At 48.0% G+C, this 25,649-nt stretch overlaps 1 protein-coding gene across 8 annotated transcripts in view; it reads left to right on the top strand.

Annotated features, from left to right (window-relative positions):
* The window catches only part of Plb1 (phospholipase B1), a 142,834-nt gene that overhangs the window by 85,514 nt on the left and 31,671 nt on the right, over positions 1-25,649 (top strand). For 5 of the 8 annotated variants that reach the window (XM_031356220.1, XM_031356217.1, XM_031356219.1 and 2 more), the window contains 22 exons: positions 980-1,031; positions 2,493-2,573; positions 5,111-5,176; positions 5,426-5,526; positions 7,789-7,870; positions 8,228-8,332; positions 8,426-8,521; positions 8,659-8,730; positions 9,732-9,770; positions 10,172-10,232; positions 11,440-11,498; positions 12,423-12,496; positions 17,059-17,102; positions 17,728-17,836; positions 19,611-19,662; positions 20,044-20,124; positions 20,663-20,728; positions 21,503-21,603; positions 22,259-22,340; positions 22,983-23,087; positions 24,438-24,533; positions 25,494-25,565. In XM_031356220.1, the coding sequence (XP_031212080.1) occupies positions 980-1,031; positions 2,493-2,573; positions 5,111-5,176; positions 5,426-5,526; positions 7,789-7,870; positions 8,228-8,332; positions 8,426-8,521; positions 8,659-8,730; positions 9,732-9,770; positions 10,172-10,232; positions 11,440-11,498; positions 12,423-12,496; positions 17,059-17,102; positions 17,728-17,836; positions 19,611-19,662; positions 20,044-20,124; positions 20,663-20,728; positions 21,503-21,603; positions 22,259-22,340; positions 22,983-23,087; positions 24,438-24,533; positions 25,494-25,565 (1,696 nt within the window). Of the gene's footprint in view, positions 1-979; positions 1,032-2,492; positions 2,574-5,110; positions 5,177-5,425; positions 5,527-7,788; positions 7,871-8,227; positions 8,333-8,425; positions 8,522-8,658; positions 8,731-9,731; positions 9,771-10,171; positions 10,233-11,439; positions 11,499-12,422; positions 12,497-17,052; positions 17,103-17,727; positions 17,837-19,610; positions 19,663-20,043; positions 20,125-20,662; positions 20,729-21,502; positions 21,604-22,258; positions 22,341-22,982; positions 23,088-24,437; positions 24,534-25,493; positions 25,566-25,649 lie in introns of those variants that run through there. The other 3 variants (XM_031356221.1, XM_031356223.1, XM_031356224.1) reach the window with 3 other exon arrangements.

Below are 25,649 nucleotides of genomic sequence, written 5' to 3'. Positions count from 1 at the left end.
ATGCATTCTAAACCCTGGTCCAAAGAAAGAGGGGTTGCTCTGGCAACCTCCAGTCCACAGGTGAGAATCAGGTTAAGTGAATGACTCAGGGTTACCTTACCAGGTATCTAATACCCGGCGTTCTAGCCAGATCAGAGCAACTGGGCTTAGTAGTAGATAGCTATGTTTAGCATGGTGCCAGGGAACTTTGTGGATGGTGACAGTGACAATAGAAATCATTCTAAGGATGCTAGCCTTGTGGTAGGCACTAAGGCCTTCACATGACCCTCATCTGACTCTCTCAATTCCATGAAGAAGGCATGGCCACTGCTTTATTTTACAAAGGAAAGTCCTGAGTTTATAAAGTAAAGGTCTCCAAAGTGGTCATGGGTAGACCTGGCATTCAAACCCTTGTTATCTAGCAGAACAGCAGCTCTGATCCAAGGGGCTGCTTGGATCCTGTTTGTACCCATGATGACTTTCCATGAGCAGGTTGGTCCTTAAGTTACTGCCTTCGCTTTACAGTATAAATACTGAGCCTAGCGCCTTGTTCGTACTAAGCAAGCACTCTACCACTGAACATAGCCCCAGCTCTGTAGTCATTTTAAACTGACGTCACCTTTTGTGGGGGGCTAGATGGACCATGACATCTGTTCATGTGGGCATAAGCTGAGTGGCACATGACATAAAATAAATATATAGCTACTCATTTGCTTTGAACAAGTCTGGCTTGGAAGAGAAACCAAAAGTTTATCATTAACTATACCAATGTGAAAATAAATCCGCTGAGAGTCAACCCCTCAAACTGCAGGCCTTTATCCCTCTCAAGCAATCCCCACCCTCCCCAGAGAAACCCAAGCAGGGATGGAGTGTGTATGGTGGGTCTTCAGTGCCGCCCTAACCTTTCTCTCCCAAGTCGATTGCCAATCGTTTCCCTCTCTGCTACATTGACATTCTAGACTTTGATTCTCATTCATCTCCTTACTGTGTGTTCCCACAGTGGCTTAACTGCCCAGGCCAGAACACTGGTGAACCTGATGAAGGCAGACACGGTGAGTCTGGGAACAATGAGGACCCCTAGGAACAGCAGGATAAACCATAGACGTAGAGAAGTCAGCAGCTGGGTGAGGGGGGCAAAGGACTCAGGCCAGGTTTCTAGCAGAATCCGAGCCTCTGCACCGCTCTTCCTTTCTTTGCAGATAGAATCCCCATTCTCTGTATAGCCAGTGTACAGAGTAAACATGTATGGCCAGTCAAGCCCAGGGCTGTAGACACAGAAGGAAGATACAACACAGTCCTTATCTTCCAGGAGCTTATAAACATGTCTTCCAGGAGACAAACATGGAGAAGCAAGATTATGAAGCAGTTGACTCACATTTTGTAAAGAGTTGTGCACAGAGTAGAAGTGGGCATAATGGGGACTGAACCCCTGATTGGGGGATTCAGAAAGTAAACAGGTGTTTAAGCTGGATTCTACAAAATAGTATGAGATCCTCTCTCAGATAAAAGATCAAAGTACAGGCTCAGTGCAGACCTGGTTTGGTAGGTAGTATCCAGGGAATAAAATAACAAAAACACTGGGTCATGCCTGGTTATTTTTATGTGATGTGGTGCACCACCACCACCCCAAAATTCATTATTAGAACATTTCAGAATATGTCTATGCCTGATGTCAGGCTTTTATGATCTGATATGCAACCCCACTCCCACCCCTGCCTCTGTCTTTCACACTCATTGAAAGCAAAGGCCAGAGAGACAATGTAAGAGGTAGTGAACATCACACCCACCCTTGACCATGGTATGTGGAATTCGTATTCCCACGTCCTTCCATGCAACCCAATGACTTCAAACACTTCTCTAGATCTCTCTTGCAGGAGGTTCTAGAAGTGACAAACTCATGGAATCTCTCTATCTTGCTCTGACCTGCCACTCCAACTGGAATCTGTCTTCCTCTCTCTCTCTCTCTCTCTCTCTCTCTCTCTCTCTCTCTCTCTCTCTCTCTCTCTCTCTCTCTCTCTCTCTCTCTCTCTCTCTCTCTTCCATGCTTGAGATTTTGGAGACAGGGTTTCTCTGTGGAGCTCTGGAGCTCTGGATGTCCTGGAACTCTCTCTGTAGACCAGGCCAGCTTTGAACTCAGAGAATTTCCTGCCTCTGCATTGGTAGAGCCAGGGATAATGTTGTGCACTACCATGCCCAGTCCCAGCTGGGCTTTTCTGCAGGTACCTTTAACCCATGGGTTAGGAAAGTTCCCTCTTCATGGAAGATGCCCCTTCTTCTGTAAAGCAGTTTAGAACTCCAGATTTCTAGAAGGCTCTAGAACAACCTTCCCTTCCCAGGGCCGGGACCTAATTCCCTATCTCCCACACCAAATTCAAACGAGCTCCTCCTACCAAGGTGGTTGGAGACAGACCTGTGTCCAACTGTGCCAAAAGCCAGTTTGTACTCTATAACATGTGGGGAACTGCCTCTACAAGAGTTCCCTACCTAACCCTATTTATTTCTACTCATTTCAGACAATAAACTTTCAGAAAGACTGGAAGATAATCACTGTGTTCATAGGGGGCAATGACCTCTGCGGTTCCTGCAATGACGTGGTAAGTCTTCGTGGCCCCTCCCCCCCAGGAAAAAGAACACAGTTGGCCACTGGGTCCTGGAACAGCACAGCTAGGCCAGGACTCTGTACATGGCTTGGCATGGATCCAACTGGGGATTCATTAACCTTAAGACCTAGAGGACATTCACCGGGAAGATTGGTCCTGATGAAGTTCCCTACTGAGGGAGCCTGATCACATCAGTCTAGAGTACTAGATAAACCTTGTGTTATCTGGAAAGACTTGCTTGTCTTTCTAGCTAGCTGCTGGTTGGTTCCTTTCTGCAGTACTTACCGGCCTTGCCAGTTACACCTTTGTGCCTCTCTAAAGAAAGTGACTTCCCAGAAAGTGATTAGGCAAGATTCAGGTCTACACCTCTTGGGGCTAATGGGAAACCCACAATGGTGTTCCTCTATGGCTGGCACGTGCATTCTTCCTGGATTCCCAAGTCCCTCTGTAGGAGATCCCTGTGAGTCTCACACCCACACCTGAGCTATATGCTGTGCCCGGAGGTGAGCAGGGGCAAACAAGACACAAACTCTGTTTGTGGGGTTTCCCTTAGCCAGGGACCAGCAACAAGCAACTCCTCATAGCACAGGAGAGACACCACCACCATTGGGTTCTGATGATTCATAAATAAGTACCTCCGAAATCAAAGTAGTTGTGGCATGTGGAGAGCAAGAGGGTTCTCAGCACATAATGTGGGAGACCTGCCAGCTGGGCATGTGTTGGGCAGGGAGTGTCTTGGTGAGAGTTTTACTGCTGTGAGTGAGCAGACGCCATGACCAAGGCAACTTTTTTGTTTGTTTGTTTTTTGTTTTGTTTTTCGAGGCAGGGTTTATCTGTATAGTCCTAGCTATCCTGGAACTCACTTCGTAAACCAGGCTGGCCTTGAACTCAGAAATCTGCCTGCCTCTTCCTCCTGAGTGCTGGGACTAAAGGTGTGCGCCACCACCGCCCAGCCCAAGGCGACTCTTACAACATTGAATTGGGGCTGGCTTACAGGTTCAGAGGTTCAGTGCATTATCATCAAGCATGGCAGCATCCAGGCAGGCGTGGTTCGGGAGGAACTGAGAGTTCTACCTCTTCTACCTAAGGCGGCTAGCAGAATACTGGCTTCCAGGCAGCTAGGATGAGGGTATTAAAGCCCACACCCACAGTGACACACCTACTCCAACAAGGCCATACCTTCTAATAGTGCCACTCCCTGGGCTGAGCATATACAAACTACCACAGGGAGTGAGGGACTAACAGAGTAAGGCAGAGGGAAGTGAGCTCGTGCCCAGAGGATGACCTGTCCCCAAACCCTTACAATAACTTTCCTGATATCAGAATCATAGAGCTAGTAACTTTAAAGCTGAGATTTAAAGATCTCACAGGAAAACTGTCAGGCTTCTGGGGACAGGGGAAGCTTTGAAACCTTGGCCCCCCTCCCAGCTTCCTGTGGGACACTGCTTTAACCTGTTGTAAGGCGGGGTTCTTGGATGCACTTCACCCAGAGAAGGGGTTCCACTAATTTTTTTCAATGCTCTGAAAATGGGGCTTGGGATGAAGGCCTAGTCAAGCATGAAGACCTGAGGATGAATTTCCTATCACCCACATAAGAAGCCAGCTGTGTCAGTGCACACCTGTAACCCAGTGTGCTTGTGTGTGTGCGCACTGGTAACCCAGTGTGCTATGCCCCCGAATACCTATAACCCCAGTGTGCTTGTGTGTGCACACACCGTGCTTGGGAGAGATAGAAGTATTCCTGGGGTTTGCTAGCCAATGCAGTCTAGCTGAACAGATAAACCTCCAAATTTAGTAGAAGACCCTGGCCCAAAAAATGAGGGGAGTAGCCACTGAGGAAGACATCTGATGTGAACTTCTGGACTCCATATACATATACATGGATGTCATCTGTATACATCCATCCCCTTCCTCCCTTCCTCTCCTCTCCCCTCCTCCTCCTCCTCTTTCTCCTCCTCTTCCTCCTCCTCTTCCTCCTCCTCTTTCTCTCTCTCTCTCTCTCTCTCTCTCTCTCTCTCTCTCTCTCTCTCTCTCTCTCTCTCTCTCTCTCTCACACACACACACACATTTCTAAAACCACAGATAAGAAAAACCAAAGTGTATTTCTGTTTGAAGGCTCCATAAACTCGCTCGTAGCCTCATGCACCCTTGAGGCACTTAGAAGTGATTGGAGCACCTGAGACACAGAAGAGGGCAGAGGTCACAGAACCAGAGACTATTTACAGTGCAGATCTTGAGGTCATCCACTTCAGTAGCCCTGTTTCAGAGGAGCTATACGGGATAGCTAAGGCTCAATACAAAATCAACTCAGAGTTTTCCCTGGCTCTAGGCAAAAGGAAAGACTCTTTCCTGGGGGTCATGATGAGTGCAAGCATTGTAGCTAGGGCCCCCAAAGATTAGCCTTCTGTTTCAATATTGCCAACTCTGATTAAAATATAGAAAGAGAAGAAGCCAAGCTAGAAAGCAATCTTGCTTATAGGGAGGAGGTGGGGTGATGCGTGGGGCTCATGAGATTCTTCCTCTGCCCACAGGCTCGCTTTTCTCCCCAAAACTTCGTAGACAACATCAAGGCGGCCCTGGACATCCTCCATGCAGAGGTATGGAGGTTAGACCACACAAGCCTCTGAGTTGCTCCATTAGAGCTGTCATCTTGTGACCTCAGAGGCCTCCCAGCAGTTCTGAGAGCTACTTGGCAGAAGCCTGCATGCATGCTCTAGCATCCTCTAAGAGAGAAAGGAAGTGGGTGGGGCCAGAAGGAAGTCACAAGCTCTGAGCTCCAACCCCCATGTGAGAAGTGAGAATCCCATCTTAGCACATCATCTTGGTGACTGATTCTGTTTCTGCAGGTTCCCCGGGCCTTTGTGAACATGGTAAAGGCGATTGAGATCACCCCCTTGAGAGAACTGTACAATCAACCTTCAATCGGATGCCCACGGATGATCCTCAGGTCTGGTGGCAACTTCACCCATGTTCCTGAAAGGACTATGGACTTTGGCAGATTATTTTAGGAACCCCCCAGTGTAGAGCATAAGGATGGTTAGAACCACCCCATATTTTAACCTGAAAAGGTCTCCCTGGGGGACAGACATCTCAGGTTATCTTCTGTAAACATCAGTATAGACCTCAGCAATCTCTCTGAGAGAGCTCATAAGGAATCTCTGCCTGCTGCTCTGAGTCAGCCACATGACCCCTTCATCAGAGAACAGAGGGTATTTAGAATAGGATCACTCAGCCCACAGCATTCAGAACATAGTGACCATCTCCCGGAGACTGGTCCCCAGAACAGACAGTATTTCTGAATGGCATGTGTGTGCTCCCGGTGGGACAAACACAAACCCAGGGCTACTGTTACTCTGTAGATGTGAGATTAGAATTGGCAAGATCTAGGGGTGAATCTTCTCTCAGAGAACAGAGCATTCTGATCCTTAGAAGGGTGCTCCCAGGAGGCTGGTGGCATCAACTCTCAGCCTCCATAACCAACCAAAGATGGGGTTCCTCTCTAGCACCAGACAAGTCTATGACCTTTGGAAGGAGGACCTAACTGGTCATGGTGGCTGTGCAAACCTTTCTCCCCTGCCCTCTAGCCCTCACCATGTTCCTGGGCATACCACGTGGTCATTAGTTACCTCAGTGTGGTGATTATCCTCCACAGCCTGTGAGCACTGGGTCACTACCAACACAGCATAGGGGCTCGGGGGCTGCTTGCAGATGAACTGAATGAATAATTCATAAGGGCCAGCCTTGTTCTTGGAAATGAAGGAGGTATACTGGCTGATCCCTGGAGAACTATGCCAAATCTTCCCTAGAGGAGTAGGGCAGACTGCACAGGCTCCCTAGAAAAGGCTCAGGATAATGTGAGAAGACATAGGCCGCCTGCCAGGGCTGGTGTCAGGCATGCTATTTTCAACGCTGACTCATCTACTGGATCCCACTTTCTCCAGTCACTGGGACACATGGGGGGTTCAGTGTATTCATTCCACTTCAAAATAGATGCCCCCCAAAGCCTCCCACTACAGGCCACTGCAGAGATTTGAAGGCCACTAAAACCAGTTTGGAGAATTCTCTTGCCAAGTGCATCTGAAGATGAGAGTGTCGGTGTTGATAAGATCAAGAGCTTCCTTGTCTTGAGACTACCCTCTCTACATCTCTGCCTTTCTGTCTCGGTGGCCAAGCTTCCTCTATGCTATTCCATCTACACAGATCCACCTGGGCTATTATCACCTTATCCCCTGGGGGCGGAAGTCCAGATTTGCCAGATCTGGACAAACCAGAGTAGAGTTGCAGACTGACAAAGCCATTTAATTCAGTGACTAAGAGTTCAAGTCCCAGCTCCCACCAGCGTCAATATGGCTGTGTGACCTTGAGAAAGTTATTTAACCACTAAAACTTGGTCATCTCCTCTCAATGATGTCCTCTGTAAAATCAGGACCTTGCATGTGCTAGGAAAGTCTGCTATCTCTGAACTAGATGTCTGGCCCTTTTTTTTTCTTTTGTCTTTTTTTTTTAAATGGGAGAGTCTTGTGTATCCCAGGCTGGCTACAAACGTGTCCTAGGGCTGAGAATGACCTACACCTACACTTTTGATCCTCCTGCCTCTACCTATCAGAGTCCTAGGATTACAGGCAGAGACCACCCAAACCCAGTTTTTAAATATTGGGGATAGAACCCAAGTTTTTATGCATGGTAGGTAGGCAGTCCCCAAGCCCCTTTATTTTCTATGTTGAGATAGTATCTTGCTCAGCTGTCCAGACTGGCTTCAAATTCATGATCCTCTTCCTTAGCCACCAACATAACTAGGCTCACAGAGTGTGCCATCTTCAGATTGCTTACCTGTAAAAGGGGGACAGTAAAAACTTCTGGGATGACTAAGAGACTTAAACATATTAATACACGGTGCTTGGCACCATTAACATGTAGCATATACTAGCAATTACTGCTTCTTAGGAGCAGGGTGTATCTCTCTGCACATCTTCACACAACCTTTGGGTGACTCAGCTCCATAAAAATCACTCCTACAGACATCAGGAGGAAGGTCTTATTTCCAAGAGCAAATTCAGGCCATAGACGTATTTTTCCCCCTGTGGCATCCTTTGATCCAGACTCAGATTCCTAATATCCTTCAACTTACAAAAAAAATACACAGAGTCTCGGGCCAGAGCTCATTCAGGATGATGACCTCGGGCTGGGGGCTCTTTGGTTTTGTTGGCAGGAACCTGTGTCCCTGTGTCCTGAACATTGGTAATAACTCGACAGAGCTTGCCAGCCTTGTTGAAAGGAACAGGCAGTATCAGGTAAGCCCAGAGAGGTTTTGCCACTGTACAGGACTCTCAGAGGTCTGCAGGCCTGAAGCAGAGTCAGTGGATGATAACTAAGCAACTTGTCCTTGGTTGAGGGAGTGGTGACTACTGAGGACTGTGCCAACAGAAACACATTCAAGGATGACTGGGGCCAGAGAGCAGCTTCTTTGAATGAAGCTTCAGTATGAGATCACAGAACACACTTCACTGAACCCCACCTTCCCCTATCTCCTCCTCCTCCTCCCTTCAGAAGGAACTCGAGGGTTGGTTAAAAGTAGGTTGTAAGACTCGAGACCGGTTTCACTGTGGTTTCCCAACTATTCCAACCCTTGTCTCCATCTCCTCCTGCAGAAAGGAACTGAAAAGCTGATTGAGAGCGGACGATATGACACCAGGGATGATTTCACTGTGGTTGTCCAGCCCTTCTTTGAAAATGTGGCCATGCCACGGACCCCGGTAAAGAAATGATGCATTGAGGATCAGGGGAGCCCCCAGCGGGTGAGCAGCTGAGTTTTCTGACATCTGTGCCCCTTTCTGCCTGGTGACTAGGAAGGCTTACCTGACCGCTCTTTCTTTGCCCCTGACTGTTTCCACTTTGATGTCAAGACTCATGCCAGTTCAGCCATTGCCCTCTGGAAGAACATGGTAAGAGCTGTAGGATAAGAATCCTCCCTCTGGTCCAGCTGCCTGCATCTCCCTTCCTCCCTATCCCCCTAGCATCTTGACCCATGCACTTGGTCTGCCTATTACTCATTCCCTGTCTTCTTGCTTTTTGTGTTTAGCTGGAACCTGTGGGCCACAAGACAAAACATCATAATGTTGAAATCAAGGCCCCTATCATGTGTCCGAACCAGGTAGAGTGGGCTCTCCTGACAACACCCTCTGAGTATAGCATCTCCTCTGCCCAGTCAGCCCATGCCTTCATCTCAGCTCCTCTCTGCCCACCCACCCACCCCATCCATATTCCAGGTTGACAATCCAAATCACCCCCTTTGGTTAAACAGAGAGGAATAGTTGACCCACAGTGAGTTGAATCCTCTATTGTTTTCCTCATCTCTGAATGGCAAGGATGTCAACACAAGTCTAGACAGGCTAACCCTCTTTTGGGCAGGCAGGAGTGATGTGGTGGCTCTTATGGAAAGGACAGGATATTTTCTAGGACAAATGAGCCAGAGGGATAACCTGTTTCTATGTAACCCTTGGCTCATGACCAGCTGGGAAGAGCAAGAGACCAAGCATCAGAGTGATGCATGCTTGGATGGAAAGTGGAGGCAGGCAGGGTATTCAGATGGATGCTGGAGTTAGGAAAACAGATCTTCACCATCAACAGAGTAGGATCCCAATTCCACTCACAAAATGTCAGATTCTTAGAGTTTTATAGCTGCAGCCTCACAACCCAGAATGCCTCTGGGTCCCCCAAAGGGTCCCAGGATTCTCACTGGGAACTACTGGACCAGGGCTTACGTGAGGAAGAAGTTGGGGGTTGAGGGGGACCTGCTTTTTCTTACTTAAGTAAAAAGGAACTCAGGCTGCTATAGGGCAAAGTAGGTGTCAGATGGCAGGCACCTGGGGGTGATAGGGGAGCTGTTGGGAAGGGGTAGGATGGAGAAACAAGGCCCAACACCCTTAACCAATAGGCTAAGTGCGAGAAACAATATGCACCCATTCCTGGCAGCTACTTAAGAGTTAAATCTGAGTCCCGGGGCTTGGTTCATGTTGCAGAGAAGACCCAGATGCATCCTAGGCAGGAGCACAGGGTGGTCAGCCTTTTAGGAAGGGTCTAAGCTCTGACTGTGGCCCTGAGGAAGCTAGGCTGGTGTGACTCCTTCCATCGCTTACTCGCCTCTTCCCACAGACCATGCCATTTCTGAGCACTACAAAGAACAGCAACACGGTATGTATCTATGGCTTCTCTTTGGCTCCCTGGGCAATGGGGTGGGCAGCTTCTGCCGATGGGAAGTTGGGTAAGAGTTCCGGAAAGAAAACCGAGGGTTCATTCCCTTTTCTAAAACCATCTCTCCACCCGCACCTTCTATGGGGGAGAGCAGAATCAACCTAGCCTTACACAGCTGAAGGAGAAGGCAGAGGGTGGGGTGGGTCATTTGTTATGGTCCTGAGTCTTGCCTTGGATGAAAGAGAGGTCAGAATTATAACATCTCAGCCTGGCTGTTATTCAGTGTCCCTGGAGACCCCTCCCCAGGAATAGAACCCAGGCCTCTGCTGAGTGTGGTACCCATCTAGCTTTTCTGCTGCCTACGTAATCCTAAGATTCCAGGATTGGCTCTTTGTATTTAGGGTTATGGAACCAGTATGTTATGCAAGGAGACAGCCCCTTCTGCCTCACCACCAACCTCAGGTAAGCCCCTGTCTTAGTTAAGATTTCTTTTGCTGTGACGAGACACCATGACCACAGCAACTCTTAGGAAAACAATTCATTAGGACTGACTTACAGTTCAGAAGTTTAGTCCATTATCATCATGGCAGGAAACATGGCAGTGGGCAGGCAGACATGGCACTGGAGAAGGAGCTGAGAGTTCTACATCTGGATCAGCATGTAACAAGAAGAAAATGCCACACTGGGCCTGGTTTGAGTTTCAGAGACCTTAAAGCTCCCCCCCGCACCTCCCCCCCAAAATGATACACATCCTCCATAAGGCCATACCCCCTAATAGTGCCACTCTCTGTAGGCCTATAGGGGCCATTTTCTTTGAGATTACCACAGCCCCTGTGACCCACCAAGATCCAGCACCCCTCTACAAAGGTTTACATACCACTGAGTAATCTGCTAAGGCTTCATAAGATAGCCACTCAACACAGTTCTGACCAGTGTTTGCTTCCTATCCTGGGTGAACTATTTGTTCAACTTTGGCAGCATCATGCCTGGCAAGCCCCCAGAGCATCTGTGCCAGGAGCTCTTTCCAATCCTCTTAGTTTTAAGATCTTCTCAAGATCTGTGCAGGGGCACAGACAAGACACAGGAACTTGCTTGCCCAGGGTTGGCCCAGTCCTGCAAGGTGGTAAAGTCTGGAGGTGAACGAGACCAGGGAGTTCCATGAAATGGATGGCTCTATGGAAATGTGTCCTCAATCTCTGCCTGTGGAAGGGTCTAGAAAGTTCTCTGGACTCTTCAAAAAAGGACTTGAAATTAGGGAAAGGCCTGCCATGACTACGCCTTAGATTCATGTGGAAATCTAAAACCCAGCTCTAAGTGGCCCGTATGTAAGCCTATACCTGTCTGGTTGGGCACTTAGGCCACCAACCACTTCTCCCCACACGATCACCAGCACTAAAGCAGAATTCTGCCTCATCTTCTCCATCCCTACTTTGGGTCTTACATTTCTAGCATCTGTTTCTCTGTCTTCCAGCCTGACACAAGCCTAAGAATTGTTTGTGTCTCTTATAGGAAACTTTTGTGAAAATTCTGCCAACACAGTTTGGGTTCCCTGGTTCTGCATGGTCTAAACACACATGCAGTCTTGTTTCTGGTGTTGGCATGAAGCAAAAGCAGTAGACTATACTCTCAGCTCTCTTCCCAGACTCAAGCATGTCTGCTTGTCTTTCAGTGCATGCCCTGAGACCTGCAGACATCCAAGTTGTGGCAGCTTTGGGAGATTCTCTGACTGTAAGGACTTTTGAGCCCTGGGGGTGCAAGTGGGCCGTGGTATAGTGGGGCCAGTTCCAAGTCTGCCCTCCTAACTTCAAAGTCTGTACTCCTGTCTTCTGTCATCTCCTACTCTTCTGCCCTAACTCTATCCATCCAAGAAAATGGCAACAATGTGATTTTTTTTTTATAACTGCTTTGTCAAGTAGGTGTGCAGGAAAAAGTATTTTCAGAAATAAACTGAATATTCTCAGTTGGCAGAATTTTTGAACACCCAACAGCACTTTTTGACATATGCAAAAGTATGTCATTTTGACTCAAAGTTCTCCAAACAATGCCCTTGTGGATGCTATTCTCCTTCCCTTTTTATCTGCACGGACCCCTCTCTGTTTCCTTCAGATAAAACACAGGTAGCTATTCTTCCATGGTGGATAAGGCTCTGCTCTTTACTTTTAACACTGGGCTATGCTCCAACCCAGGGCTCCACCTTCTGGCAGTACAGCCAGGGCTTTATAAATGCCTTCCTGGAGGTTGGTTCTAAGGGGAAAAAACAGAAATGAGGGATTTTATTGGAAATCTCTCCACCACAGTGGCTGCAGCCTAACACTTTGTCCCATGTCCATAAAGACCTGTGTGGTATTCACATTGTCAATATTGTCGATTTCACTCCCATTTGTAAATCAGTTGAGAGTCTTCTAGTCTTTACAACTGTGATCCCAGAGGCTCCAAGCCTCTCCCGTGGAAAGACATGCGTATCATCAGTTCTGTAACTGGGCAGCCATAGCAAGGGAAGGCAAAGCTGGGAAGTGGGGGAGGGAGAGTCACAGACTAGGCCCTTTGCTCCCAATCTTAATACTGTTCTTGCTACCCTGAGGGCACTGGGGCCACAGCCCCCACTTTCTCTCTGACTTGTTGGTTTTCCTGTGCCATTTGATGTTCTCAAAGGCTGGCAACGGAATCAGCTCCCAAGAAGGTGACCTCAATGACATCTCCACACAGTACCGAGGACTGTCCTATAGGTAATGCTGACCTTTCATCTCCTCTTCCAAGGGCTTGTTTGTTTTGTTACCTTTTTGGTTTTGTTGCCAGGGTCTCAGAGAATCTTGGTTGTCCTTGAACTCTCTAAGTAAGGGAGGATGACCCTGAGTGTCTGACCTGCCTATGTCTACATCCCAGCTCCTGGGTTGCTAGTATGCACTGCCTGGGTTTAACTCCTATAGATGCACAAATTCCAAAGAGCAAGGACCAGGTCTAAAAGAGGCTTTCAGAGGGACAGCTAAACATTTCTGCAAACTGTGAACATTGACTGAATGGAGAAGATATTTTACTGTTAATAATCTTTTTATTTTTTAAATTATACAGAAAAAGTAAACCAAGGTTCTTACCAAACTCCTGGGTCAGAAAATCCAACATGAAATGTGCCCGAAAAACACCAAGTCCTTGAGTCTCCGCCTGTCCATTTACATGTCTGTTTTCCTATGTTGATGCTACTGTGTTTGTCTGCATGTATGTATTCATGTTGTTTCAAAGTCACACCTCTGCCTGTATGTATATGTACACATAACCACTTCCTGAGGAGATGCTGGGGGAAAGGTGCCATTCATGGGTGACTCCAAGCAACTCCTGTGTGCTAGTGGAGTTAGGAACTGAGTTGGGTGTCTGGGGGGAGGGGTGTGTCAGCTGTGTGCTCACCTGCCTAGTGCTTTTTAGAAATCAGAACTTTCTGAGTGCCACAGGATGGGAAAAACAGAGAGGAACGAGGCCCTGCCAGCCAGGATGGAAGGCTTCTGGGAGAAAGTGGTACCCAGCATGACGTCACAAGGGACGATGTGAGAAAGGGTACCCCAGAGAGGAGCTAAGGTGGCTTGAGGTGTCAGGTGAACAAATGAGTGTTCGTTGTGCTTCTCTCTTTCCTAATAAAGTTCCTGGTTTTGCATGCTTCAAAGTAATTAGCGAGTATTTAAGAATTTACCTGGGCAAGCTAGACCAATGTCTGCCACAAGAGGGCAGAGCTTTAATGAGCAGTTGGTTGTACAGGCAAGCACTTACCACTTCCCCTTTCAGGGTGCATTCACTTCAAGGATACTCCCTAAGAAAGAGAGAGGGAACAAGATGGGGTGGTCAGAGCTAAGGAAAGCCCCAGAGACACCTGCTTGCCAAGGTAAGGGAGAGGCAGGGCCAGCATGGCTTGTAGCCACCACTGGGAAGTTCCAATGCGCCCTCAGCCTGAGAGCCATCTCTTCTCCCAGAGAGAGAGAGAACTGCTTTTCAGCAGAGACCCCACATGTCCACTCGTCTTAGCCAGGCCAGTGGTCTCTAGTGGGCTGCCTGGAACAAAACAGAACCTCATTTACTCAACCCTCCCCCAAATATTACTGAATCTATGAGAGAAGAGGGGTGAGGGGGACGGAAGGTGTGGGGGGAGAGCAGGATTTACTGTAGTTCAGAAGCAGCCTGGGTTACAGCAGCCGCTCCACCTCGGCTAAAGGAGGCAGTGACATCATTATCACGTGAAGGAAACCAGACACAAATGCCAGCTCCAAAGGAACACCCTCAGGGGCAAACGTGACTGCTTCAAGCCTCACAGGTAGCTGAGATAGTGGGGCTCCCGATCCAGATACAAAGTCAGCCTTCTGGTAGATATCCTGCGCAGCCATGTAAATGTTCAGCTACTTTCGGATCTTTCCTAGGAACGGGATGCCTGAACTTTCTAGCTATAAGCCTAATTACCCATGGCCAATGACTGTTGCCATTTCAAGTAAAAACCCTGAACTTGTCTTAAGTGTCCCAAACATCTTCCTCCAAGTGCACCTGTTTTGAAGACAGAGTGGTAGGTTAGAGTCTACGTGATGATGGTAGACAGGTACACAGACAGGCGTTTCTCAGAGTTCTCCCATGGGATGTTAACTGTCCAAGAGGGGAATTTGTATTTGAGGTAAAACATTACCTTCCATTTCCTTCATGTACAGGCCAGCATAGAAAGGACTCTGAGAGATGTAATGGAAACCTCTCTCTGTGTTTTATGTTTGATCCTCAGTTTCCCTTAACTCTAGAATTTTCTTTGTTTGGAGTATTTGTTGGGAAATGTCCATGACATAGACTGACTAGAGAAAAACAATTTTCTGGAGCTCAATACACTGGAAATCCAATGATTCCAGGAAAATTAAGAAAGTACCTTGGGCCTTTTCCTCTAAGGAAACAATAGGGGAAAAAACAGGAGAGAAAGGGCCCAGGGTCCTTGGAGTATGGGTGGCTGTAAACAGGACCTGTAGAGGTTTGGCTGGTTCCACGGTCCCTTGGCCTGAGACTCTGTGCCTGTGAGTCAGTCAGAGAGCTTTCTTGCAGTGGCTCTCACCCTTCCTAAGGCTGCCACCCTTTAATACAGTCCCTCATGCTGTGGTGACCTCCAACCATAAAATTATTTTCATGACTACTTCATAACTGTAATTTTGCTACTCTTATGAATTATAATGTAAATATCTGTTTCCCGATGGTCTCAGGGCCACCCTTGTGAAAGAGTCATTCAACTCTCTAAGAGAGGTCATGGCCCACAAGTTGATAACCACTGCTCTGTATGGCTTTTTCTTTGGTAGAAATATATTGGTTTGTTTGGGATCATTCCATGAACCAAATAAAATTGACTTACCCAAGGCAAAACGCATCCCCTTGTTTTTGTTCTGACTCTTCCAACATATATCTCAAAAAATCTCCTGTAACTTTCTACACACTGGGTGACCACAGATGAGGAGAGTCTAGCCCTGAGCTCATGTGTCACATACTACATTCGATGAAGAGTCTAATGTAGACCAGATATTTGGTGTGCCTGTTTCTTCTAATGTTTGCATAGTTCCGATCAAAATGATGGCATACATACTTTTGAACCTCTCTGGGTCTATTTCTGTAGGTATCTTTTATCCTCTTGGACATACCATTCTAAAATGGCACTGGGGACCCTGCTGGTCTTGTTCTGCCACCTTCTTTTTTTAAGTACCTTTAAGAAAAAGACAATGGTAGAGGCTCAGAGCCATCCATTGAACTGAGTACAGGGTCCCCAATGAAGGAGTTAGAGAAAGGACCCAAGGAGCTGAAGGGTTTGCAGCCCCTTAGGATGAACAACAATATGAACTAACTAGTACCCTCAGAGCTCCCAGGGACTCAACCACCAACCAAGGCCTATACATGGTGGAACTGATTGTTCAGGCAGCATGTGTATAGTAGAGGATTGCAAAGTCAATCATCAATGGGAGGAGAGGCCCTTGGCCCTGTAAAGGTTCTGTGCCCCAGTGTAGGGGAATGCCAGGGCCAATAAGTGGGAGAGGGTAGGGTGGCAAGCATGGGGAGGGGGGAGGCAACAGGGGTTTGTTCTTGTTGTTTTTGTTTGTTTGTTTGTTTGTTGGAGGGGAAACTGGGAAAGGAGAAAACATATGACATGTAAATAAAAAAATATCTAATAAAACAAAAGAAAAAGAAAAAGACAGTGGGAGGTACATAGTATATGTATGTATTTATGTGTTTTATCTTGTTCATTGAGAGAAACATGCAGAAGACAACAGATGGGACAGTATAGGGGTATATAATTTCCTCCCAAGTCTAAATGCTCCAATTTGGTGAGTTTGGTTGGAAGAAGAGAAGATTCTGAAGCAACACCTGCATGTAGAGCTAGAAAAGAATTGGTGACAATTGACAAGAAGCCAAGCCACTAGTCCAGGCCACACATCTGATAGGCCACAGGGTGAGGACAGAATGGAGTGATAAGGCAGGCAGAGCTCTCCCCCCCCCCCCCCCCCCCCCCCCCCAGCTCAAGCCCTTGACCACCCAGGTACAGAACAGTGGCCTTCATTCCAAGCATTCCTTGACTGAAGACAGCTTTGATTTATGGCATCTTTGAGAGTTCTCTTCCAGTGGGCTAGATGATAAATAAGACTGTGTTCTCAAACTCCCCTGGCCTGAAGTGACATACTGGAACTGAGCAAAGGGGCACAGAAGAAAAACAAACAGTAAATACCAAATATTTGAGCATCTAGATTTTTTTTGAAGATAGAAATAAGTATCTCCTTTAAGCATGTGGAAGGAAATGACCTCCTCTTAGGCAATATGGTATGCGGTTAGGCCAGATAAAATGAGACAAGGTATTAGACGGCAGCAAGCTTCCTTCTGTCCCCTGAATCTTCCATTGGAATCTACCTGATACTGGGCAGAAGACTCTTATCTGTGCTCTCAGGTTTCCAGCTCAAGCTGGGTTTAAATTACCCTTAGAAATGAGCCTCCTGGCACTTCAACCTTCTACTCTGTCTCACGGAGATGTCCACAGCTAACTCCTAAGCTTACGACAGGAGAGAGAGCTAAGACCTACATGCTGTCCATACTGAGCCCTTAGTGCCCTCAGCTAAGTACTCCTCTCCAGAGAGGGTGACAGAAGGTCCTTTAGCTTCAGATCCTAGACTAAGCAGGGAGCAGTCCACTGGTGAATCTAGAATGTTCCCAGGATCCCGCAAATCTAAGGACAGCGGGGATCCTTCTTTGGTAAAGTTTATATACTGACTTGCTTTCTCTCCTCCCCTGCCTTGCTCCCTCCCTCCAGCGCTGGTGGGGACAAGTCCCTGGAGAACGTGACCACCTTGCCTAGTAAGTACATACCAAGTGGGGCTATTCTAGAAAAAATTAGTGCATTTGTGGGGACTAGCCCTGAAGTGGGAGACGAGGCCCCAGTTGTCAGCCTGAGGAGATGGGCATCAGACACGGAGCCTGCAGGCCTAAATTCAACCCCTGCTCTTTCTTTTAAGGTGACCTAGGGCAGCAGTTCCCAACCTATGGGTCAAGACTCCTTTGAGGTGGAATGACATTTTCACAGGGGTCACCTAAGACCATCCTGCATATCAGATAGTTCTATCACAATTCATAACAGTAGAAAATTACAGTTAAAAAGTAGCAATGAAAGTAATTTTATGGTTGGGGGTCACCACACCATAAGGAACTGTATTAAAGGCTGACAGCTTTAAGAAGGTAGAGAACCACTGGCCTAGGACAAGCCATCAAATTCCTCAAGCCTTGAGTTTTTTCCATTTGGCCCAAAGAAATGCTGGGGCAAATCTAATGGGGGGGGGGGCTTGCGGAGGGCTTCACTGCTCTGTAAGTTGGGCAGAGAAAAGTGCTTCTGTAAGGAGGACTTTTCCAACCTTGTCATCATGTCATTCCAACCAAGAGAGTTTCTGTCAGACACATGTGCTAGAGTCTACCTTTCCTCTTCCAGATATCCTACGGGAATTTAATGGAAATCTCATAGGCTACTCAGTAGGAACCGGTGACGTCAGTTCTGCAAGCGCTTTCTTTAACCAGGCTGTCCCTGGGGCGAAGGCTGAGTATGACATTTGGGGGACCTGTAGAAAGGGGGAGAGAGGCATGTTGCCAGTCCCTCAGATACCCCAGAGAGACCTACAAAGGGGCACTTCACCTATCTGCAGCAATGATTTTAAGGGTACTCTTCCCCTGTCTGTCTACAATCAAAGCCATAGCATGGAGTTGAGAGTTTCCTTGGATACGGGGAGGGTGCATGTCTCTCCAGTTGTTATCCAACTCCTTGGTAGTCAGGCTTTCACACACCACATCATCTAAGAATTGAACTGACTGAGCTTATCAGTACATTTTGAAGCTCAATCTGAAATAATGGTGCTAGAGAATCCCTCTCTCCCCAGTGCCTTACAGGTAGTGATGCTCTATATGGTCAGGGAAGGCTGACTGTATCAAGTCAAGATCTCCAACCTGAGGGAGCCTCTGGGAAAATCTCATCCTCTCCCCAGCCCTGGCATAGAGCTAGCATAAAACAGACTGGAGATGTCCAGGGGGTGCTGAGGCAGAACTGTCTAGCCTCCTGGGATGGTCTCTCAAGGGGACACTAATTCTTCTCCTAGAGGCCCCAGAAGCCTGAGGTTTCTGGTCCACACAGTTCTTGCCTCCACACTTCTGGTTGGTGGGCATGTCCCCAATACATGTTTGCTGGGCCCTATAATAGCTTGTGACGCACAGTCCCACTATCCTATCCAAGGAGACCACAGTGTTATGGCTCCATCACTCAGGCTTCTACTGAGAGCCATGAGTTATAAACTCAGGCATGTGTGGGTCATGGGTTTACTCTCCACTTTTCTGCAAGTGGCTCACAAAACAAGTTACACATGAGACATATGATAGACATGTATATATATGTGTATATATATATATATATGCACATATGTGGGTACATGATACAGGCACATGTGAGGAATCACAGCCATTGTGACAAACAAGAAGGGACTGTGTCAATGCGAATGTTTTCATGGTTACCGTACCTGAGCATCACACTGTCAGCTTCCAGGCAGCTAGGAAGCAAGGGAAGCATTATAGACCTTCATACATTCAATTGCACGATCTGTCCCAGCTACTCCAGACAGACAAGTGAGCAGGCTGAAGCAGAGCTCACCTGTAATCCAAGCAGTGGAGGACTTGAGCCAGCCTAGGTTATATACTGAAAACCTGCTTTAGAATGGAACATCAGGGGCTGGCGAGATGGCTCACTGACTGCTCTTCCAAAGGTCCTGAGTTCAAATCCCAGCAACCACATGGTGGCTCACAACTACCTGTGATGAGATCTGACACCCTCTTCTGGTGTGTCTGAAGACAGTGTACTTGTGTATAGAACATCAAAGGCAAGTGGATTCTTAGTGTGGGACCTTAAGAGGATCATGAGCACGAAATGAGACCAGGAGTGGCTGTGACCACTTTAGGACAACCTCCCAGCTTGCAGTTCACAAGGCCATTTGCTACAGTATTTCCAGATCTGTATTTAGAATATACTGAGATGTATTTCTAAACGTGTATTTCATCCTTTCCCTTCCCAACAAGTCTCCTCTCCCTGACCAGGAGGCTGGCTCGGGTGCTCTGCCTATTGCTCTCTATTGTGGTTTAGCCACACATAAAGAGCACTCTGCATTGCCCTTTTCAGTTTGGCCCATTCTGTCTCTCCAATAGTAGCCCCTGTGCCTGTGGCCTGTGAGCCTTGGGGTCTCTGCAGCTCCGGAAGCCTGCAGTGTGTAGATCCCGTGGGGTAGGAGGACAAATGTGCATACTCTCTCAACAGAAGTACTGACCTTCTCTCCTCAGGAACCTTGCAAGCCAAGCCCAGACTCTGGTTCAGAAGATGAAAACTGACAGAGTGAGTCTGTTTGATGGTTACTGATAAACGGCAGTTGTCTAGCCCATTAAGGTTTCCCCAAATGCAACAGTCTGCTATGAAAAGCAGCGAGCACCCTGCAGCTAGAGGCATTCAAGCAGAGAGATAGGGAAGACCCTGCCTGGGGCCTTCTGGAGGATATTACATCAATGGGGAGAAAGTGGCTGCCAGTCACAATGACCTTGAAGGTCCCTCCTGTTGCTAAGATCCTGGTCTATAAATAAGTTTCTAAAACATCATCAGCTTTGAGGTTCTTGCTGTATTATTTCAAGTGGACGAGGAAGTCACGTGGGGCTGACTGGATTTCCTAGAGCTGTGAGGGTTTGTCAGAAACAATGAGCCTTTTCCTCCCTCCTCATGCAGAGAGTGAAATTCCAGCAAGACTGGAAGGTCATCACGGTGATGATTGGGGCCAATGACTTGTGTGACTTCTGCACGGATTCGGTAATGAGATAGGGTCTAGGCCTGACCCTGACTTTGACCATTAGGCTTTGGAGATCTTCTCTAAGAAAGATGCCCACAACTCACCCGAGGGGCCATTCATCTCCAGCTCCATTGTATACTTGTACACATAACTCATGCACACATTCATGCACGCACATTTTCATACTGCTGGCCTTGTGGTGTCGGGCACCACATGCATGTCCAAGGCAGTGAAGGACTAGGTAGACATATTCGGTGCTGCTTCTCTTTCTTAAGGCACTTGAAAGAGAAACAACTGTTGACTCCAAGCTTTTGGGAAAATGTCTCCATCTTTCACTCTGGTTAATGGCTCCAGTCTTCTAGCTGGCCTGTCCCTGACAACAGTGAGTGGTCCGGCATTCAGCTTAGATTCTAGCATGCTGATAAACTCACAAACAGTGGTGGGAGGGAAACAAGTCCTTGGGGCTGGACACAGAAGGGAAGCCTGCCCACAAGTGCCCCTTCTGCCTTTCGCGCTGGAACCAACAACTCCTTCCTCTCCTCCCATTTCCTTTTCCAGAATCATTACTCTGCAGCCAATTTTTTTGACCATCTCCGAAATGCCTTGGACATTCTGCATAAGCAGGTGGGTGAGGGCTTGTAACTCGGTTACAGCTCCAGTATAATGGAGGTGCGGGTGGGAGAGGTGGGGAAGGGTGGAGCCAGCCAAGGGCATAGGCTCTGTGCCTGGCCAGAGGCTGCAGTCTTATTCCCAAGTCAGCTGCATCCTATTTGGAATGCACCCCCAGAGATCTAATGGTATGAAGAAAGACAGGTACTGAGTACTTCCGTCTCTCTCCAGGACAACTGTTGGTGTTAGCAGCTAGCCAGTACGCAGGCTTGGCATTGCATTTTGAGGTGCAGAGAGTATCTTGAATGAGTTTCTGTACTTAATCTTACTTCTTCTTCCCCACTGCTACTTTGTGGTGACAGCAATCTGCCTCTGCCTTGCCCTGGAAATAGCATTCTGACCACCAGATGCTCTGCTGGGTATCTGAGTCCCCGTGTTTACTCAGAAGAAGTTGACCCACGTCAAGTTGGCAGAAGTTAGTCAGGAGCCAGTGACCTCGCAAATAAGTTGCCTATCACGCCATATTTTGGCTCACTATATGACGGTTGAACCAAACTGTGCACTTAGCGTTTATTGTCATTCCAGAAGTACCATCTATACTGAAACTGTGCAGGGTACTGCTCACCCATTGCTGTACTAGCATCATGCATGGGCTACACAACCCCATAAAGTAGTCCCGTGTGGGTGGACCTGTCTCTTGAACTTAAGGGATGAGCTGAGTTGGAAGTCCGAAGGGAGCCTCTATCCAAACCCTGGGAGACTTTGTCTCACCTGCAGCCTTCTCTTTAGGTACCCAGAGCCCTGGTCAACCTTGTGGACTTCATGAACCCCAGTATCATTCGGCAAGTGTTCCTGAAGAATCCAGACAAGTGCCCAGTGAATCAGGCCAGGTAGGCAGGCACCATTCATCCTACCTAAGAGATATCTCAAGCTCCGGTCTGACCTTTGCATTTAGCAATGCCTATCTGGAGTCTCTGCCACTTAGTCTGCCCGTGCCTATAAACAAGGGCTGTGCAACCATTATTCTCTCCTGGGAGGTCAAGAGCCTTGATCTAATCCCTTATCATATTCTAAATGCCAGGCAGGAACTTCTATGATAGCAAGACCACTGGGGCTACTATTAGAGAGACTGAGTAGCCCAAACTGAAAATGGCAAGGCAGAATGGTCTTTGTGTGGTTAAACTGCAAAAGAGAGCACGAAACACCACCTGAGCCAGGCACCTTGTCAGGAAGGCAGTTTTGCTTTTAAATTAAGCATCGTGTTCTCATTGCCTGAATTCATTTACTCAACAGAATATGTGACCAGCCTAGCCTCTGAAATGCAATTTTGGTACTTATTAAAGTGAATTCACTCAGACTTCAGACTCCTCTCTCATCTCTTTCTCTAGTGCCCAGGAAAAGTGTCTCAAAATCCTCCAGGCACTTGTGCTCCCAAACCAGGGCTTGAATGAACCCTGTTATCCTCCCAGCTCTAGGTAGCCAGAAGCAGTCCCGGAACGGGGCGTCAGATATGGATCTTCTTCCCCCCACCCCTTCTTTATACAGTGTCCTGTGCAACTGTGTTCTGACCCCAGGGGAGAATTCCCATGAGCTGGCAAGGTTGGAGGCCTTCACCAAATCCTACCAGGTAAGGCAGAGGGAGAGCACCTTCCTATGCCCTCATCCTCCTGTGTTCTTATACTTCAGTCCAGAGCCCCCACTAGGCAGGGCAGGCATGAAGGAAATGGAGCAAGACATCAGCCATCCTGGGCTCTCTCTGCCCCAACCTGCTTGAGGGTCTCAGTTTCCCTGGTTGTAAATGCCCCAGTGGCATCCAAGGTGACAAAACTGGTGTGGTTGAGACACTGCTGTGGCAGGATGGGGCGGAAGACAGCTCTCATTGATAGCCAGTAGGCCTGGGAGGCCCTGTGAAATCATACTGGAAGCCAGCTTCTCCCCATATCTCTGGCCCTGACTCTCATACCAGTCCCCACAGACAGGCCACAAGAAAAGAGATTACAGGCTAGGAGGCTGATGAGCTCTATAGTATTTTCTCTGGTTTTTGTTCTTTGTGGGACTATCTACCCAGCCTTTAGAAATGGCAAGTTAAAAACAAAAACCCATTTCCAAACTTTTTTGAATGGGGTTTGCTATCAAAACACATTTACATCATATGAGGGACCGAGTCAGCTCCCCTGTCCAACAGGATGGGGACGGAGAGTCCATGTACCACCATGTACCCTACCATGTGTTAAAGGCTGCTGTTGTGTGTGTGTGTGTGTGTTCCCAGAGTAGCATGCTCCAACTGGTTGAGTCAGGCCGCTATGACACTCGAGAGGACTTCTCTGTGGTACTGCAGCCCTTTCTCCTCAACACCAGGCTCCCTGTCCTAGAGGTATGCTCCCCCACTCCCAAACTTGGGCTCCAGAGAAAGAACTGCTATGGGCATCTTTGCAAGAGAACAACCAAGGCAGGAATGCATGTGCCTCTGCGGCATGAGAATAAGGTGGGAAGGCCACAGGGAGATATGCAGATGCTATGCTAGCAAGCACATCTAACATCTGAACGCAAGCATTATGCTCCCCGCAGATAAGATTGCCACAGCTGTCTTTGGAGATACCGTGAGCCCCACAGAACAAAAGTGCAGAAATGTGACATATCCTTCCTAAAATCAGATAGAACGTAGAAGACAGGCAGAATTCCCAGGTATCCAACTCTACATTAGTGACTTCGGACCACATGTAGTCTCTCTCATGTGGCCCTGTGATTATAAAGGAGAGTTCTGGTGCTGTGTTCCCACCTACTGGCCATGTTTCTTGGCACCTCCTCTCAGTGCAGAAGAGCTCTGTGGGCAGAGCAGGTAGTGCCTCTAGCCTAAGACCAGTTTCAGAGGAGCTGGGAGGAGAGCAGAGCACGGTGTCCAGACGCTGCAGACAGAAGAGCTGGAGTAGAGACGCTGCAGACAGAAGAGCTGGAGTAGGGTGCCCAGCTGTCCTGACACTAGCTCTGGCCAGGCCCGCTTGGTGCCCACTTCAAACCTCTTTACCAAATTGTGGAGGCTGAGGATGATGAAGGAAGCCCCGCCCCCTTCTCACCCTTTGCTAGTTTAGTATTCTCATGATAGTAACAAAATTCCCGGCAGAGCAATTTAAGGAAGGAAGGAATATTTGTCTTGGCTTACGTTTTAGTTGAAGAAGATAGAATGTATCCTGGCAGGGAAGCCATGGGAAGGAGCATGACATAGCTGGTCACATTGTATCAGGAAGCAGAGAATCAGGAATGTGGGTGCTCAGAGAGCTTTCTCTCTCTGCGAAGTCCAGTACTCCAGTCCATTCAATGTCGTTCATCCTGCCCCAATTCACCTAACCTAGAAAATCCCTCACCAATATGCAGGGAGGCATGCCTCTGGGAATTCTAGATCCTGTTAGGTTGATGTCGATATTAACCAATATGCTACCCGAGACTCCCCGGGGGACTGAGAGATGTGCTTCTTCGGTACAGCATGAGTTAGACATTATACAGATGTGCCTAAACATAGGGTACTATTAGAATTAAATACGGAGAATGTGGAGGCCAGGTGCGGGCTTGAGGTCACCCAAAGCTATTTAATCTGTGGGAATGCCGTCATGTTTCTCAGGGGTTCCCACAAGAGGACAGTATCTTGTGTTCAGTCTCAAGGATCACATAGCCCACAGCTCCCTCTAACCTCACAGGACTTCGAGGAAGCACGTTTTCTCTCTTTCAGAATGGGAATCCAGATACATCCCTCTTTGCCCCAGACTGCATCCATCTAAACCAGAAGTTCCACTCTCAGCTCGCGAGAGCCCTTTGGGCCAATATGGTAAGATAAAGGACTGCTCCTGCTAGGGTAGCCTAGTGCAAAGCACCAGCCCTACAAGCTGTGGGATAGACCTGGAGGATCAGCAGCTGGCACATCTGTGCAAGACTTACAGCATGGCCACAGGGGATCCTGGAGATCGGCTTGGCCAGGTTACATTGCCTGTTGTCCTCTGTGCTTCTCATCTATGATGAGGGATGGCTTGAGGGGTAAACCTGAATTCAGATATTTAGGGATCATGTAAAAGCAGGGGGCACTCGTCTGTATCCCCAGTGCCGGGGGACAGAGATCCCAGGAGCTTGCTGACCAGCCAGGCTAGCTGGCACAGCATACTCATTCCCAAGTTTAGTCAGAGTCTCTTACTCAAAAAGTAAGATGGAGAGCAGTAGAAAAGACTATTGTCCTCTGACCTCCATATGAGCACCTACAAGCATGAGCACCCACTCATAATGTGCATGCACACCACACACACACACACCACATACCCCCCTACACATACCACATACCCTCCTCCACACACACACACCCACACACCACATACCCCCCCAACATACCACATACCCTCCTCCACACACACACACACACACCACATACCCCCTACACATACCACATACCCTCCTCTACACACACACACCACATACCCCCTACACATACCACATACCCTCCTCCACACACACATACCACATACATGCCCCCACAAACACACCAGCAGACACCCCTTGTTCAACCTTTTCAGTACACCGTCACTTATGCTAGGCAGTTGAAACCATGTGATCTTTTGGCCCCTGCACAGCCCCTCAGAAATGTTTTGAGTTTCCAGAAAAGCTAACTGTCTTGCTCTGAGCCCTACTGCCAACATCTGCCAAAATGAAGTCCTGAGCCTTCCTGCTGCAGGTGGCTGCCAGGGAGTGTTCAACAGAAACAAACAAGCGTGGTGTGTTTTTCCTTTTCTTCCCTGATCAGCTTGAACCCCTGGGAAAGAAAACTGATACTTTGGACCCAAAAGGATTCATAGCTATGGCCTGCCCTACCAAGGTAATAAGAGAGGGACTGCTTTGCCTACCTCCCCCTCTGCCCCCTCCCCCCTCCTCGCCCTCTGCCCCCTCCCCCCTCCTCACC

This window comes from Mastomys coucha, unplaced genomic scaffold (genome assembly GCF_008632895.1).
Source record: "Mastomys coucha isolate ucsf_1 unplaced genomic scaffold, UCSF_Mcou_1 pScaffold6, whole genome shotgun sequence".
NCBI classification, from domain to species: domain Eukaryota; kingdom Metazoa; phylum Chordata; class Mammalia; order Rodentia; family Muridae; genus Mastomys; species Mastomys coucha.
Note: the sequence above shows the minus strand (reverse complement) of the source record. Positions and strands in the feature narration are given on the sequence as shown.